This window comes from Mercenaria mercenaria, chromosome 4 (genome assembly GCF_021730395.1).
Source record: "Mercenaria mercenaria strain notata chromosome 4, MADL_Memer_1, whole genome shotgun sequence".
In the NCBI taxonomy this organism is placed as follows: Eukaryota; Metazoa; Mollusca; class Bivalvia; order Venerida; family Veneridae; genus Mercenaria; species Mercenaria mercenaria.
The window spans coordinates 40,024,680-40,043,279 of record NC_069364.1 but is presented as its reverse complement, the minus strand read 5'-3'; the positions used below and the strand labels follow the sequence as shown (position 1 = coordinate 40,043,279).

Below are 18,600 nucleotides of genomic sequence, written 5' to 3'. Positions count from 1 at the left end.
TCATATCAGTGACGGTTTCACATTCAGATGATGCCATGAAAGTGATGTGTCAAGTCGCTTTCCATGCAGATGGCATATACAAATACGGCTAGACTCGGAAACGAACTAAAAGGTCAAGCCGAGCTTCAGGTGGAATTTTTATGCAGTGGCCTGCTTCTACTTTAGCCCTACAAATGACACATTTCGAATGCGTGTTGCCTACAACTTCAGCCCTGATTTGCACAACATTATCTTTAGTGGGGTTGCAGTCAGACTCATCCTGCGTCAACTTTTTCCGGTACAGCTTCCTTAGGCAAGCTCCACAAAGAACTATCATTTCGGATACATTTTTATTACATGTTTTAGCCAAATATTGTCTGTGTCACTGCGAGAACCCTACGGCCTTAATAAGATAACTGCCTTTTCTTAGTATTAAAGTTATACAGCACACACATATCTGCCATCAGCCCGCCCGCTTAGCTCGATAGGGAGAGCACAGATCTACGGATCGCGGGGTTGTGAGTTCGAGCCCTGGGCGAGGCGAATGTTCTCCGTGACGATTTGATTAAAGACATTGTGTCTGAAATAATTCGTCCTCGAACTCTGATTCTTGTGGGGAAGTTGGCAGTTACTTGCGGAGAACAGGTTTGTACTGGTACACAATCCATGAACACTGGTTAGGTTAATTGCCCGCCGTTACATAACTGAAATACTGTCGAAAACAACAAACAAACAAACATATCTGCCATCACTTATAACAGAGCTATACAGACATGTACTTGAATAACCAAGTGCCCACTGTAATAAAACTGACCGGTCACTGTATGTATATTTGCAGCATTCCTATTCACACATGTAATGCATCAATAACTTTACGTTATGAACAGTGTATCGATAAGAAAGTAAAGTAAGTTTAAATCAAGTACAGGTTTTTTTGCAAAAATATCGTTCTTTTTTTTTTGTTTATTTATAGGATTTTAATCTTAAAATGTTATTTTTCCCTTAAATAAACAGATTTTGTCACTTTTTTAATTGGAATTCATATATTTGAAACTTCCTTAAAGTGATTACATCATACTTTTACGGAAATTAAATATTCTATTGTTTTCAAAAAAATATACCCTGGCCTAGATTAAATAAAACAAAACTTCTTGATAAGAACAGATACAAACCAGTTTTTCTGTTATAATATGTTAACTAACACATTGGTTGATATGTGATTCGGAACGATTTGGATATTGTTTAAATACTTATTGAGAATTTTGCATTCAAAATGTAGGCTAGAAGCATATGATAGTGTTCGAAGTCCTTTCATTTCTGGTTAACACTGTATAATGTTTCACAATACAATTGGTACAAAATGCTTTATTGGAATTACATAAAGATATATATCATTCTCTCAGTCACTTTTTAAAATCTAAATAGTTAGTTTGTTGTTTATGAGAGTATGTGGTATAGTGGTATGTAAAGTAGAAGAAGTTAGTACTGACTGCAGAAGCCTTGTAATTACTCAGTTTGAAATTATGAAGGATTTAGCCAGATATTTTACTGACCAGTAGAGTGTTGCAGACTTTTATATACTTTATCGCAATATATTCCCGAGATATTTTCGATTTAACAGCGGTAAAACAACTTACAACAGAATATAAATACTAATTTTTCTGATTCTGTGTATGTAAATAGATTGTTGTGTCCACTTGACAGAATGTGTAGTTTATCTAGTGCTTCCGGCAATCCTATTTCTTGTTTTTAACAATCAATTTTTGTCAGCATCCGTAAATATACAACTTTTGAACAAAACATCTGTATCATATATTCTCATTTGCAACTCTAGCTGATGCATGTGGTGTCATAAACAGCATGCTTTTGATTTGTACTGCCATGTTAATTGAATTGTCATTACTTTTCAGACAAGGGCCGATCAAGCTAAGTGATTTTCCAGATGCTGTGGAAAAAATGCACACAGATTCGGATCTGCGTTTCGCAGATGCATATAAGGTTTGATAAACTTCTTGTATTTGAATGCTTATCTCCCTCCGAGTAAATTTTAATTATGGAATACATACTTCATAGTGCAGTGTGCTTTATAATATATATATATATATATATATATATATATATATATATATATATATATATATATATATATATATATATATATCCGATTGATGAAACCAATAAGGAAGTAGACTGAAATAATATATTTGAATGCCTAATTAAGTATATTACTCTTTCCACTTTACATTTTGCAGAGAACCTCAACTTGTTTTTCCTAAGTATTTGCACCGAGTTTGCTAATCCTGTTTGTGTTCTGTTTCTGTTCAAACTTGGCAAAAACTATAAGTATGAGCCGTTGTTTACACGTGTTCACCTGCTTCTAAGATTTATATGACTTATTTATGATATATGAGTAAGACATGCTGATTAATCCCTAATATGAGTAATGAAATAAACTAATAAACTGTTTCCGAAAGTGAGTAAACAAAAACACAAGAATAAATATCTGGACCTGGCTCAGCATTTCAAAAAAAAAAAAAAAAACGGCACGTGAATTGCTTTCTTTATACATGATTTTTCTCCCGTAAATACATTAGAGGTTCCAGTGACGAAATAGTTTTTATACAAGAATATCATGATTTCTGTTACAATAATGATAAAGACAACAGTTTTCTTACGAACACTATTTTGATTATGCGTGGTCGTCTTGGCATTTTGTCCTAGTTTTAGAATGTTTTAACATCTGTTTATTATTCTTTAAGTTACTGAAAGAAAAAAGTCCTAATCACCCAATGACGGCAGCTGAGCAGCAGAGTTGCAGACTTAAAAACAGATATACAAATATTCTTCCTTGTGAGTACTTTGTTGAAGGTATTTTAACGTATCATATAAATTATCTTTAGACATATGTAAAACCTCATGTGTTTTGTCTAGAATATGTTGGCCATATCTTTACATGTCAATTGAAATATGTGTTTTAGATGTAATAAACTATTTTCAAATACATAAATTCACAAAACAAAACGATTTCAGCATGTATGTACTTGTTTTTGGTGAGATAATTCAAGCACCGTTTTAATATTACGTTTCTTTCTTCCATTTCAGTTGATCACTCCAGAGTAAAACTACGACCATCTGATGACATAGAAGGATCTGACTACATCAACGCAAACTACATTCCTGTATGTAGTTTTACTTTAGTGACACTTGTACATGTCAAGTTGTTACAGTGTTTCAATATATCATCCGTTTGTATCTGATTCCGTATTAAAAGGTTTATGCAAAGTCAAGAATTCCTGTATTAGGGGGTTATTCATAAAATAAAGATATGTCATCTTCATATATAATTTTTTTTATTTTAAGGGATATACTTCTCGAAGAGAATATATTGCAACCCAAGGTGTTATGCAAGCAACTGTCGATGATTTCTGGCGAATGATATGGGAGCAAAACGTAGATACAATTGTAATGTTGACAAAGCTTATGGAAAAAAGACGGGTAAGTTTGAAATTTAGACAAGGACAAAAACATATTCTGGGGTTTGTTAAACACCGATGCATTATTCATAATTGTTCTTGTCCCAAAGAGAGAACGCAATAATAGCATTGTCCATCTTTGTTTTAGTTCCTTATATTGTTAATTAGACCAACCACTTTTTGTCTTAACTTTAACTGCTATATGTGTCACAACTATCGAGCATGACCAGACTGTATGTCGCCCGCAAGAGACAGACATGTCCGTCTAAGATCAAAGTCACATGCAGGACCTAAATAGAACTCAAAAAGATTGGCATACCACTTCATGACCATTTATCACATATATTTTTTCTTTCTTTGATCATGTAAATTTCAAATATTTGAACAAGAACGTTGAATGAGCAAGTTGCCGATTAAAGTTATATTGAAAAGTATGCATACGTTTAAATGGAAAAAAGATAATGTCTGTCAGCAAAAATATTTTCACATGAACTTAATGCCACAATATCTATTTGTTGATTTTGATTAGGTTTGTGGTGATCTTTTCGTTTAAAAATTCTACTTCTTAAGGACATGTTGAAATAATTTCAGCATAAGTGTGATAAGTACTGGCCAGACCTTGGGGAACCAGCGTTCTACGGTGATTTGGTTGTGTCTCTGCAATCAGAATCTAATCTGTCAGACTACACAATTAAGATATTTGAAGTAAAAATGGTAAGTTTACGAACTTGCTGTACGCTTATTCTCATGGTGTGTATTTGAATATTTACATCGCAAACTTTCGTCAAACGTGTCTCTTCATTTGTCTATGATTGAAGATGGATCTTAATATTTTGTATGTTTGAAAACGTTATTTGAATCTAAATACTTTTAACATACAGTAGTTCTGTTACAAGCCAAAATGTCAAAATATATAATATCCGATTATAGTCAATGAATTGTATTGTGACATTCAGAAAATCTGCATAAAAATGTATTATTATGCAACAAATAAGAACGTAGGCATAGGACAAAGTATAAAAGCGCGTTAGACATGTACCTGTCCCTACTATTGTTCATCCCGTCATTATCTGACATGTTAAGTTAAAATTTACTCTTATGAGAACTATGTTTAGGTTTAAAACATTTTTGAATTTAAAAGATACTTAACATATCAATTGACCGTTGATAAACAGGTGTTTTTTTTCATCGTAATTAGATAAAATTTGTGTTTTACACATTTTACTTATTCAACTTTTCCTAAAGGACCGTTATTGGTTTATTGCAGGTAAACTGCATGATAGAAAATGCATCAACCTTCGTTCAGGTGCATGCATGAATATTATTTGTTTTGGATACTCATATGGACGTTTTGTAGAGACCTTCAATAAATACAAAGTTTTTCCCAACAATGCTTAGACAATAGGTCTTGATATTGGATGCCAGTAGTAGAAACTATAGACAATTATTTACCTATAATGTCCGTTTTTGTATGCAGAAAAGCATGTATTTGAAACCCATAGCTATAGCACGTTTAAAAGTGTACGTACTTGTTACTACTTTTAATGTTATTTTTGTACATTCATCTTTGCATGTTTCTAGAGAGAGCAACGGAAAATGGTCAGGCATTTTAGTTACCTAAAATGGCCGGATATGGGTTGTCTCGAAACTCCAGAATTATTACTTGAATTTGTAAAAGCTGTGCGGCAGTACACAACTCGGAAAAAGAGAACAACATCGGGGCCGACGGTAGTGCACTGCAGGTAACTGATACTTTTTAGGGCTAGACATGCAGAAATATGAATTCGTTTTATAAAGTAGCCATAATGTAAAACTTGCAGATAGTTTAATGAATGCTTACAATAACCATTGTCACATGCCAAAATTTTACCCGCCCTAAAGATATAAATGCATTTGAAATGTTCTTCTTTGCGTTTAGTTTATTTTACTTTATTGCATCCACAAGCAACCCATATTACGTTCAAAGCCTTTCTCTCAATTTTATTTACTTGCAATAACATAATAGATTTCATATAAGCATGAGCTATTTCAAAAGCCGATTAGATGTTTAGAAAACTTGATAAATGAAACATATCTCAGACTCTAATTGCTCGTACTTTCATCACGTTTCTTCAGAAAAAAGGTAATGTGAAATAGAAATACCTTTGAGAGGATAATGTGTCCATGCTCGTTGCTTTTTCACTTCGTGAGCTATTGTGATCACTCTCAGTCTGACTAAAGTTCTCGATCTTCCTATAAGTTAGATCTGAAGACAGCCTATTCAAATTCATATTCTGTATGATCGGATTTCCAATAGTGCTATTTTTATTTCCACCAATCTATTTTTATTTGAACCAATCAGACGACTTGTTTCAACAAGCGTTCTGGACTCTGATTTTGGCTAAAATAATGTTTCTTTAGAATAAAACTTCGTCATATCATGAACATAAGAACATGAGATTTTGTTTCTAAACTATATTTAAAAATGTGAAATCAAGAAAAAAATCACTCCCGAGTCGGGAATCGAACTCGGGCCGCTGCGGAAATAAATAATTTCCTGCGTTCTTGACCAATAGACCACAGAGGAAAACGTAATTATCAATGGTTGGATATAAAGCTTTATAATTAAGGCAGTTTACCTCCGGTATCCCTCAAAAACGTTTCAATTTTGAATGGAAAATAATTCTCCTGTGTTTATATAAGCTTACTTACTAGAATTATAAGCCCATACGTGATAATCACATATCAAAATCTTGAATTCCAGCTTAAATATAGAGTTATTGAAACTTCTGCTTTCACTTACAAAATATTGAAAGCAAGGCTCTGATTGGTGAAGGTGTGTCTCATTAGCCTGTCCTCAGATCCAAGATATGTAGCATCAATTGGATATGATTTTAATCAGATTGGATCACGCCTTGTCCATCGTGCGTGCATGCGTCCGTCCGTCCGTCATCAGCATTTCCTTCGATATTTACAGAGCGTATGTTACTATAGGTTGCATATGAAAGATATATTTCACTAGTTAATTTTTCTCAGCTTTCACAAAGCGCATCCGTATTCGACTCAGTGCAGGTAGGAATCGCGTGCACATCGCATTACAAGCCTATTTTAATCTCGGGCTACTGTTTCTTATATGCTTGTTCCTCTCTGTAATTGAAGATATGTCTTTGAAATTAAGACTGTGATTTACAATTTGAGGGGTTTCAATGCCGATTCGGTTCATTGGTTAGGACAGGGTGACGGTATCAGTTTGGAGTAAAATATAATAGTTACAGAGCAAACGTTACTATAAGTTGCATGCATATGAAAAATATATGGTACTGGGTGATTTCTTTCAGCTTTCACAAAACTCATCCGTAAAGGACTCAACGCAAATGAGTTTAAGCCTTAGTAATTCGAGCTATTATGACAAAGGTTTTTTGTCCTTATCTGGCCTTGAAAACATATCAGCGTGTCTTAGGCTTTTGATCTACCATTTGAGTAGCTTTACTGCCGAATCGGTTCAGAGTTTAGGGGAGGATGGCGGTATCAATTTGGAGTAACAGATTAATATTTAGTGAGCATATGTTACTATAGGTTGCATATGATTATTTTATTTATTTATTTTTTCATCTTTCACATAACGCATTCGTATACGACTCAGTGCAGGTACGAACCGCGTGCACATCGCATTACAAGCCTATTTTAATCTCGGGCTACTTTGACTTATGTGTTTGCCCCTCTTTATTATTGAAGACATTCTTTGAAATTAAGATTGTGATCTACAATTTGAGGGGTTTTACTGCTGATTCGGTTCATTGATTAGGGCAGGGTGAGTAAAATTTAATATTTACAGTGGTAAAGTTACTATACGTTGCATGCTTGGAAAATATATAGGATTGGGTGATTTCTTTCAGTTTTCAAAAAACTCATCCGTAAAGGACTCAACGAAAATGAGTACAAGCCTTAGTAATTCGGGCTACTATGACTTAAGTTTTTTGTCCTTATCTGGACTTGAAAACATATCAGCGTGTTTAAGGCTTTTGATCTACCATTTGAGGGGCTTTACTGCCGAATTGGTTCAGTGTTTAGGGGAGGATGGCGGTATCAACTTGGAGTAACAGATTAAACGAAATCTCATCCTAATGCACTGAATGGATTTTGATAAAATTTGGCAGTAGTCCTCTGCCAACTATATTCAAACGGTTTTGCTGGGTAGAAAATAGGGGCCGCTAGAGCTAAAAATAGAAAAAAATTCGAACCACATCACCTAAACCGCTGGCCTAATTTTGAAATAATTCCACACAAATGGTCCTTACGTAATCTTCTACCACGATTATTCAGATCATTCTAATTCTTCAGTCACATGGCCACCGAGGGAGCATAATAACTTTTTCGTATGTGTTTATAGTGGAAACGTTTAAAATTTTCTTGTATGAAAATAAAGGCCCGACTTTAAAATAAGTTTACACAAATAGTCCTCTTGTGATTCTCTACCAAAATTGTTCAATTTATTTAAACACGTGGCCGCCGGAGGACGTGGTCACTTTTCCCTGTTTAAATTACCAGTAAGTAGAAAATTAAAAAACAATTCACACAAATTTTTCTTGTGTGACTTTTTATCAATATTGTTCAAATTATTTTGATTCGTCAAAAAACATGGCCGCCAGACAACGTTGTCACTTTTCTCTAAATATATGAACGAGAAACTTTAAAAAATATTCTTGTATGAAACTGCTTGCCCGATTTTAAAATAATTTCACCAAAATTGTCCTTGTCTGACCTACAAATGATTTTCAAATTATTCTGATTCGTCAAAAACCATGGCCGCCAGATGGCTTTGGCACTTATCCCTATATGTATATAAAAAAACTTTAAAAATCTTCTGTATGAAATTGCTTGCCCGATTTTAAAATCATTTTACACAAATGGTCCTATTGTGTCCTTCCAGACCTGTACAAACTTTTTTGATTCGTCAAAAACATGGCCGCCAAAGGGGATGGTTACATTTCCCTATTTGTATATAGTAGAATGAAACTGCGTCTCCGATTTTAAAATAAATAACACAAATGGTCCTTGTATGACCTCCTACAAAGATTGTTCAAATTATTTTGATTTGTCATAAGACATGGCCGCCATGTATATAATGGAAACTTTTCTTGTCAGAAATAGCAGGCCCAATTTAGATTAATGTTTAATGTTTCTTGGATATTTGGTGTGTGACATCAGGGTATTAATGTCGACCGTAACTGTTCCCTTATTGTCCTTGTTTAAAAAATGGCCATGCCCATTTGTGTGACATGTACATAATATAGGCTAATATAAAGGAAAAATCTTCTCTGAATCCATTATAGCCAGAGCCTTGATATCTGTATAAACTTAACTCTGTACATGTACCATTATGCCATACAGCCACATTTGAAGCCTTGAAAAGCTGAGCGCTATAGGGTCAATCACCCACTTGTTTCTTTAGTTGCCGAACAAAAGACGACTCATTATTAAGTAGTTTTTTTAATTACTTAAACTCGTCAAATACTGGTTATTCATAAATGCAAAGCAAGAACCCATTATTTAATGAATTTATAGCTTTTAATATAATGAATGACCATCGTACACGATCAATATCTTACATATTCCTTTAGAAAAGTTATGATATGTGTATTCTGATAATTCAAATTTCTACAGTGACGCCTACAGGAGTTCTAGACTTCGACTGAATACAGTACACATAATGTATAACAATACATGAAATAGATAATAGTGTAACCAGTTTTTAATCTACTAATTCGTCAGTCTTGTTTTGTATCACAGTGCCGGTGTAGGACGTACTGGGACATTTATAGCTGTTGATTACTTGTTACAACATATTAGAGATCACGACGAGGTTGACATATTTAGTCTTGTCCTAGAAATGAGGAACCATAGACTCAATATGGTACAAACAGAGGTAAAGATTACTTGTTTCAATATGTCTGATATCATAACGAAGTCGATATATTCAGTCTTGTCCCATTGGCATGGTACAAAAAGAGGTAAGGCTGCTTGTTATTATATTAGAGATCATTATTAGGTTGACACATTCAGTCTTGTCTTTCAAATGTAAAACAATGGCCTGAGCATGATAAAAACCAAGATAAAACATATGAAATATCAGGAAGGGGATGATTATGTAACCTTGTCCTAAATTGATCAGCAACATGCTGAACTTGATACAGACAGAGGTGAGGATAGCTTGTAGCAATATATCAGAGATCCCGTCAAGGTTGCTGTTTCAACCTAGTCATAGAAAAGAGGAAGCATAGGCTGAATTTGGAACAGACAAAGGTACGAATTACTTGTTACAACAAATCAGAGATCACTTTGAGGTTGGGTATATAGACTGAGGTAAGGATCAATTGTTTCAACATACCAGATGTCAAACTTGTCCTAGAAATGACGAATCATTGACTGAATACGGTAAAAACAATGGTTAGATTTACTTATAGTAATATATCAGAGATCACATTGATACAGATACATTCAGGCATGACCTTCAACTATGGATTGAACATGGTAGACAGAGGAACAACGTATCAGAGGACATGACGCAAACTGAACACTATACCAACAGTGGTAAGTATAACTTATAGTGTAGCAACATTTTTAGACCACGATTAAAGAGATTGATATATTTAGCATTGTCCTAGAAATAAGAAATCAGACAGAATATGGAATAAACATGGTAAGGTTTAATTGTAACAATATACCAGAGGTCACGATGAAGACAACATATCTAATTTTGTCCTTGAATCCTTGAAATAAAGAAAAATAGGCTGAATATGGCGTAGACATATGTGGGGATTTCTTATTACAACAAGTCGGAGATATATTCAGTCTTGCCCTAGAAATGAGGGACCAAAGACTTGACACTGACAGATATAAGAGAATTGTTACAACATAGCAGAAGGCATGCACAGTAAGAACTATTTGTAACAACATATCGAAGGTCAAGATGATGTAGATGTTTAAACCTACAAACTTAACATGATTCAGACACATGTATGACATACTTAATACATATGTTAAACATAAAAGAGATATTCATTTTTTTTGTCATGGAATTAACAATGTATAAGCTATGTATGAATTGTTTACTACACCGTACTGATACCACGATAAGGTTGATTAATTGAGGAACCATGGTACAGACAAATATATAATTACTGTCCTTGTTCTTGCATGTAAAGAAATGGTAGGGAGTAAAGAAAGACGGACTTGCAACGAAGGTTCGGATTTATACACCACAGATGTCTCTATCTTGGCTTCGTATTTTGTATTATTACATTACTAGTACATTTTATGGTGTTAAGTACAGTTTGTGAGCTTTTCAAAAAAAAAACAACAAAATTTATGTATGAATGATTGTGGCGGTTATTGGAGAACTACATTGAATTATTTGACAAATTTAGTGAATAAAGTATTTGCTGGAGGGCATCGACATAGCTTTTAGAGAAGAGGGTTTCATTAATAGATCGTGTAGACATATATTTGTTGACTAAAAACACTATAATGATTGGTAAATCAACACGGATTATTCTAATTTAAATACAGAATTAAGGTAAAATGAAAATAAACCTCAAGCCACACCAAACTGAAATGTTGTTCATCGGATTTTTTTTCTTAAAAAATTAAGGCGGTGAGCGAAAAAAAAAAAGTTTTATTTGTTTATTTAGCAAATCAGGAGCGAACGAAGAGCAAAGAAATATATTTGTCTTGTTTTGGATCTCGATTAATTAATGAAAACCTTAATATAGAATGTACAGTCCTTTTACTTTAAAAATAATTCGCCAGGAATTGAGAAAACATGGACACATTTTGGTTTGGGTACGCTTTGACCTGCAGGCGCACAACAGAGCGAACTCGCGAAAAAAGTAATAACATTGGCATACAGTACACTGTAATCAGATAACTCTGATTTGAATTTTGACAGAGTTATGCCCCTTTTTCACTTATAATTGTTTGGTTAAAGGTTTATATAACGTCCAATATCTCTGTTACTTTCAAAGCTATTGATTATTTAGCCCCTTTTACTGGCAAAACTCTATTTCAGAGTCAAGCACTGAGAAAAGTCGAGCGTGCTGTCTTACGGACAGCTCTTGTTCTAACTTTACACTTTCTCAACAGATTAAGTTTGTTGAAACAAAGTATCAAATAAGGTATAAAATGCAGATTAATGTGCATTTACATAATTCTACTCGGGGATTGGAAAATTTGAAGATCTAACCTGGTCTGAACACAACTCATAATGTAAATTCCTTACCTATTCCACTTTTGTATACAACTGCTGATCATTTGGACAGGAAAAAAAAAAAAAGAAAAATGAAAAGTGACATGCATCAATACATATTTACCCTTACCAAAATAATGTAGATTGATGTTATTAAATAAATTAGTGTGTTTTTTTCCATCCAATTTTCAATGAAATAAATCCGACTTTTGCAGCGACTCAGTTTGGTAAATCATTAAAATGAAATGGCGTAACTGTATAAGGGGAAATAACTTTAATGCAACTAAATATTAGTATCATGATATATTATAGACAATGTGTGTAATTGTGATTAAAATTCATTTTAGAACAATCTGGGACTAGAATTATACGCATTTGTACACTGTTGCGTCCGTGACAAGTATCGCATTATAAAAGTTTGGCTTGAATTTTTAATGGGGCGAGCGCAGGCCAAAAACATATATATTTCGTGTTTCTGAAAATATACGAGCGACAAATCCGATGAACAACTTTTTAATTTGGTGAGGCCTTAAGTAGATCCTTCTAAAACATAGACCGCAACCAAACTAAATAAGAACAGACTCGTTTCTGTTTATGACTGGTAGTGAAATGTGCAACATCGGAATTCGAATTCTTTTGTAAAAGAACATTGACTGTACTCCGCAGACCTAAAGGGTCAGAAACAATTAGTCCATATTCCACTGACGTACAATTTAATTTATGGCCTGTTTACCAATGTGTACATTTGCACTGACTCAAAAAAGTGATATTTTTATGAAAATTAAACTTGTATGTTTGAAGGATCAGTATGTTTACATCCATGAGTGCCTGAAATCGTTCATTACAACTGATGAAGAGGAAGAAGATGAGAATGAAGATGAACGTATGTAGATTCTGATATTTTCACAATTACGCATTTGTCTTAGAAAAAGTAAGCTATTTATAGTAATCCTTTGAGATATGCTACTAACCGTTAATGTCATAATAAATGAAGAGTTATAAAACGATTCATGTATGAAGACACAATTCGCATAGCGACAAGTTCTTTTTATACATTCGGTCCAGTAACGTGCATGCAGGAGTTTTATGTACACAAGTCTCTTTGTCTATAAAAGAAATAGAATTCTATTAAAGATATATGTCTAATCTAATGGCCTTATGCATCTGTTAGTGCACAGTGGTATTGTAAAATGAAATTATGTATAAAGAGTGAAAATGACTGCTGCGTGTAAAGAACACTTTGGACAGAAAATTCCATTATAACACTTGCATTATCCGACGTTGTTTTTTCCATATCTATGTAATAATTTAAGTTTAAGCCTCTTTTTAAAACGCACTTTGTGTGGGTGATATTAAATTACTGTGATATTTTCAGATTCTTTTGTTCCTACTTGTTTATTTCAGTTCCCCAATTTATAGCTGCATTTTATAAATGATCAGACAATAGTTGAAAGAGGTGATATAACACAAAGAGAGGTCGCAGAGCAAACAAAATATGTACTTAAAATGGTGTTATTGTGTGCATGTGTATTCTTTAAAAAAATGAAGGATTAGAAAAAATGTTTAATTTAGAAAGATACTGACATTATGCGTCTTATTATTGAAAAGTTAGCTGCCAAAAATCTAATAATGCCATTTCAAAGCGTTTAGCAAAAGGTGTGGCATATGTTCTAAGCTAGATGCTTCTTATCTATACAGACTTTCACTTTAATTATTACAAATTCTAGAACATATAAAATCTGCATTTAATAAAGACATTTTGTAAGAACATGTACATTAAAGACGTTTTTAAAAACATGTATGAATGGAATATTTTTCAGAAAGAGTAGTGATTGCTTTGATTGTTTAACTTCAATTTAATTATACATATATAAACAAAACAAACTTGATTGCCGAAAGTTTATCTACACAGTTTTAGATGTCACGTTTTGAAACAAAATTGTATGGCATGAACTTTACATGATTGGAAACCATATTCTCAAGGATGTGCGGTAATATGTAAGAAAATATGATATGTGTATTAGTTTCTTAATACATTGCTATTATTTTTCTGTTGTAGATGTATACGTGAATACATCATTCGGAGCGCAAGAGGAAAATATCTACGAAAATTCAGGATATCAGAAGGATTGAGGAACATAAAAAGGACAGGTTATTCAACAGGATACGCTGTATACATGTGTGCTATATTATTTTATGTGAAATATATATTTGACAGACATCACAGTCTGTATTGCCTTATTTGACACTATAATTATTGTGCGATAGAGAGCTTATAGGGACCTGATAGAGTAACCTATATACAGTTCACATGTATTCTTCTATAGATCCATCCTGATCAGTTACATAAATATGTCATTGTGTAATGACCATGTTCTCATCAATCAAAGTCGTACATCATATTATCTTGACTTGCATCTAAATTGTTTTTCACTGATATCTTGAATTTTAGAATCTATTCACGTTCAAATACCGACTACATTTTCATGGTATACATTTTTTGTAATATATTTTTATTTCCAATACATACAGCACATTTACAACAAATACATTTGTGACAGTTTATTTCTTTTCAATATTGATAAACAAAGTATTTTCTTAATTAATCTTCAATATTCATTTTATTTTTATTATATATGTCTATATTATTGGAAAAATGTGATAAAAAAAGAAAGGTAAAAAAAAACAACAATAAATTAAAGGAGAGAAAGGAATAGAATGAAAAATAAAGAAAATCAAGATTTGGATGTTCTGATAGAATATATATACTGTTATTGATGGAAAAATGCATTTTTTAACTCATACAAAATGTTAAGACAGCTCATATTATTTCTCCAATACTATCAAAAACTGACCATTTTTGCCTGTGTTGTTCTATTTTGTTATGTATTGTGGCTATTTCCTGCTCTATTTTAATCCGTAGTTTCAAATATAAAATAAAATTGTCAAAAACAGGTAAAAGTTTTCTATTTTTCACCTGAAAAATATAGGATTTCATTAAAAAGATCAAAAAGTTTAATACATTTCTATTTTGTCCGCTTTCTAAAATGACCAAAACTGATTATTTCTCGATTAAAGTATGCTGAGATGTTTAAGGCACTTAGGAAATCAGTTAATCTATTCCACATATGTTGAGCATATTGGCATTCCCAAAATAAATGCTCTTGACTTTCTACATACATGTTACAAAAATCGCATAGACTTGAATTGCTTAATTTTACCTTTAATAGATACGTATTAGTGGAAATAAGACGGTGAATATATTTGTATTGAAAACTTCTCAGTTTTGAGTCTATAGTTGATTTGAATACTTGTCTGTATATATTTTTCCATTTTATTTCTTCTTTATCTAAAAATTCTTCCCATTTGGCTTCATTTTTTAATTTTTGTTTTCCTTTTCTCTTCATTTGCATTTCATACAAAAACTTATTTGGTGCTTTTGTTTTAGACAGTGCTGTAAGTAAAGATTCATTTCTATCATATACTATGTTACTCTCTTTCATCTTTACCTTTATATTTTGTGGTATGCATTTAACTAGCTGATGATACTTTAAATAATCTATATTTTCCAAATCATAAATATATTTAAAATTTTGGAAGGAATAAAACTCTTTGACCTATAGTCAAAGAAGTGTTGTATATAGTTAATGCCTTTTTCATACCACTCTTTATAGAAAAATGTTTTTTTTTGATTTTATGTTTATATCTGAGTTGTTCCATATGATTTGATGACTTACTTCTGTTTCATTTTCATTATCTTTTATGGATTTCCATGCTAATAATATGTTTTTTAAGAAAGTATTTTCTTTGCATATCATTCCAATGTCATTTTGTTAAGATTACTTTCAAATATTAAAGATCCTCTCATTTTACATATTATGTTTTCATAAAACAATTTCCATGCTCCTTTGTTGTTTTCATCATTTATACGTTTAACCCAACATGCTTTTAATGCATTCAGAAAATACTTGAAATCCGTCATTTTAAACCTCCTTCATCATAATTGAGTGTTAATGTATCTCTCTTGATTTTTTCTGGTTTATCATTCCATATAAATTGAAACATTGCTTTTATTATTTCATTAATTTTGCTATCTGAGGGTGTTGGTAGCACTGTAAGCGGGTTTATTAATTTCGGTAGAGCAAAAGTCTTTATAACTGTTACTTTGCCGATGAGTGTCAATTTTCTATGTTGCCATTGTTTAAGACAGTTTTTAAAACTATTTATCTTAGGTTCCAGATTATTACCAAGGTTTTGTTCATAGTCATTCGAAAAGGTCATTCCTAGCGTTTTTGCTGATTCCGATGTCCAGATAAATCTATTTCTATGTTTAGTTTTAATATTTATGTTTTTTAATGATCCAACTTTTAAAACAGTAGATTTATCAGTATTTAATTTTAAACCCGATACATTTCCAAAATCTGTTATAACATCAGTTAGTCGTTCAAAGGAATTTTCTGTTCCACTATTAACGAAGGTTGCATCGTCTGCAAAGAATGACTGTTTAATCTCTTGCCCATTTATTTCTATACCTTTTATTAATTTGTCTTTCGCAATATAATTGCTTAATATTTCCATACAAATTATAAATAGCAGAGATGACAGTGGACATGGTATACATAACTCATACTATCAGGAAGTAAAATTCACAGATTGCATATTTCACTGAAAATTAGTGCATTTTCTTTCAAATATTACATATCAAACCAAAAAATATTAGTAAGAAACTATTGCATTTCCAATAAAGTTTCCTGCTATTAATATCAGTAATACCCAAATATGTTTGTTGCGTTGTTTCTTTTAGCTCACCTTACCACGTGCTCTAGTGAGCTTTTGTTATCACCCTGTGTCCTTCGTCCGTCGTCCGTCGTCCACATTTTGACTGTTAACATTCTAGAGGTCACAATTTTGGCCCAATCTTAATGAAATTTGGTCAGAATGTTACCTTAAATAAAATCTTGGACGCGAGTTTGATATTGTGTCATCTGGAGTCAAAAACTAGGCCACCAAGTCAAATCAAAGGAAAAGCTTTGTAACACTCTAGAGGCCACATTTATGACAATATCTCTACTTGGTCAAAATGTTAATCCTAATGATCTTTAGGTCAAGTTCAAATCTGGGGTCATAAACTAGGTCACCAGGTTAAAAAATCAAAGGAAAAGCTTGTTAACAATCTAGAGACCACACTTATGACTGTATCTTCAGGAAACTTGGTCAGAATGTTAGTCTTGATAGTTTTAGGTCAATATTGAATCTGGGTTTTGTGGGGTCAAAAATTATATCAACATCAAATCAAAGGGAAAGCTAGTTAACACTTTAGAGGCCACATTTATGACCATATCTTAATGAAACTTTGTCAGAATATTAATCTTGATGATTTTCAGGTCAGCTTTGAATCTGGGTTATATGGGATAAAAAACTAGGTCACCAGATCAAATCCAAGTAAAAGTTATTTAATACTTTAGAGGCCACATTTATGACCATATCTAAATGAAACTTGGTCAGAATGTTATTCTTGATGAGTGTTGGGTCAAGTTTAAATTTAAGTCAGGTGGAGTCAAAAACTAGGTCACCAGGTCAAATCAAATGAAAAGCTTGTTAACACTCTAGAGGCCACATTTATAACAATATCTCTATAAAACAATCAGAATGTGTAAAACTGGGTCAGGTGGTATCTAAAACTAGGTCACCAGGTTAAAATATCAGAGGAAAAGGTTGTTAAGACTCTAAAGGCCACATTTATGACTGTATCTTCATGAAACTTGTTCAGAATGTTAACCTCGATAATTTTTAGGTCAGATATGAATCTGGGTCATGTGGGATCAAAAACTAGGTCAAAAGGTCAAATCAAAGGAAAAGCTAGTTAAAACTCTAGAGGCCACATTTATGACCATATCTTAACGAAACTTGGTGAGAATGTTTATCTTGAAGATTTTTAGATAAAGTTCTAATCTGGGTCAGGTGGGGTTAAAACACTACAGGTCAACCACAGTTGTGACCCTAACTTTATGAAACTTGTCAGAATGTTTGTCTTGATGACCTCTAGGTCAAGTTTGAAACTGTATCATGTGGGGTCAAAAACTTGATCAGTAGGCCAGATCAACACTGATGAGCGATATAGGGCCATCATGGCCCTCGTGTTTTCATGTTCTATCGTATACATGCATGCTAACGCACATTTATACCAACATTTATTGACTTGCATTTATAATGTGATCTTTGTCATCGTAAAATTGGCTTAAATTTCAATTTTGAAAATGATGATGTCGATTGTTTTTTCTCTCTTTTTTTCTTCTTATATGATATTCCATGAAAAATATTTATAAAAAATGGAAATTGACAGAAATTGAATTTAAATAGATAAAATAAACTTTTCTTTGTAAAAACTCATTCTCGCTGACAGTTTGTTCCTTCAACACTGACGACGATTTTAGACTAATGCAAGAATGTTGTTTAAGATTTTCACTTCTTTTATATGTTATCAAGCTGTGAAATCTTTCATTTTAAAATATGACCTTCTGATTTGAATGGTTAGACAGAATGTCCCTGGTAATTTGCTGCTATCTAATCATTTTTTTTTCTGGCAACCGGGCTGTTTATTTCTCCAAGGTTGACCAAATGTCACTTTAAGTCAGTTTTGATGTTCAATGAAATGTGTTTTGTCTGTTTATGTTGTTTTATTTTCAGTTTGAGGACTACGTGGTTACGCCGTTTATCCTCCTTGTTACTGACGGCATAAGGGTCATGCTACAATTCTATAGATTTGTCATTAGACCCATATATGACCCATATTGAAGCCCATGTGTGACCCATGCCAATCCCGTTTGCAAATCCCATGTGAGCCCCATATTGGTAGCTCATGTAGACCCTATATAGAAAACAATAAGGGGCCCATATGGGTCCCATATATCTTGCTAGCAGAGT

At 32.8% G+C, this 18,600-nt stretch overlaps 1 protein-coding gene across 1 annotated transcript in view; it reads left to right on the top strand.

Moving 5' to 3' along the window:
• Positions 1-15,245, top strand: part of LOC123552825 (receptor-type tyrosine-protein phosphatase beta-like) — a 107,362-nt gene extending 92,117 nt beyond the window's left edge. The window contains exons 46-54 of the mRNA XM_053542144.1: positions 1,890-1,977; positions 2,739-2,829; positions 3,082-3,158; positions 3,340-3,474; positions 4,044-4,166; positions 5,034-5,194; positions 9,222-9,357; positions 12,478-12,559; positions 13,736-15,245. Coding sequence (XP_053398119.1) covers positions 1,890-1,977; positions 2,739-2,829; positions 3,082-3,158; positions 3,340-3,474; positions 4,044-4,166; positions 5,034-5,194; positions 9,222-9,357; positions 12,478-12,559; positions 13,736-13,809 — 967 coding nt within the window. The 3' untranslated portion in view covers positions 13,810-15,245. The remainder of the gene's footprint in view (positions 1-1,889; positions 1,978-2,738; positions 2,830-3,081; positions 3,159-3,339; positions 3,475-4,043; positions 4,167-5,033; positions 5,195-9,221; positions 9,358-12,477; positions 12,560-13,735) is intronic.
• The last annotated feature ends 3,355 nt before the right edge of the window (positions 15,246-18,600 follow it).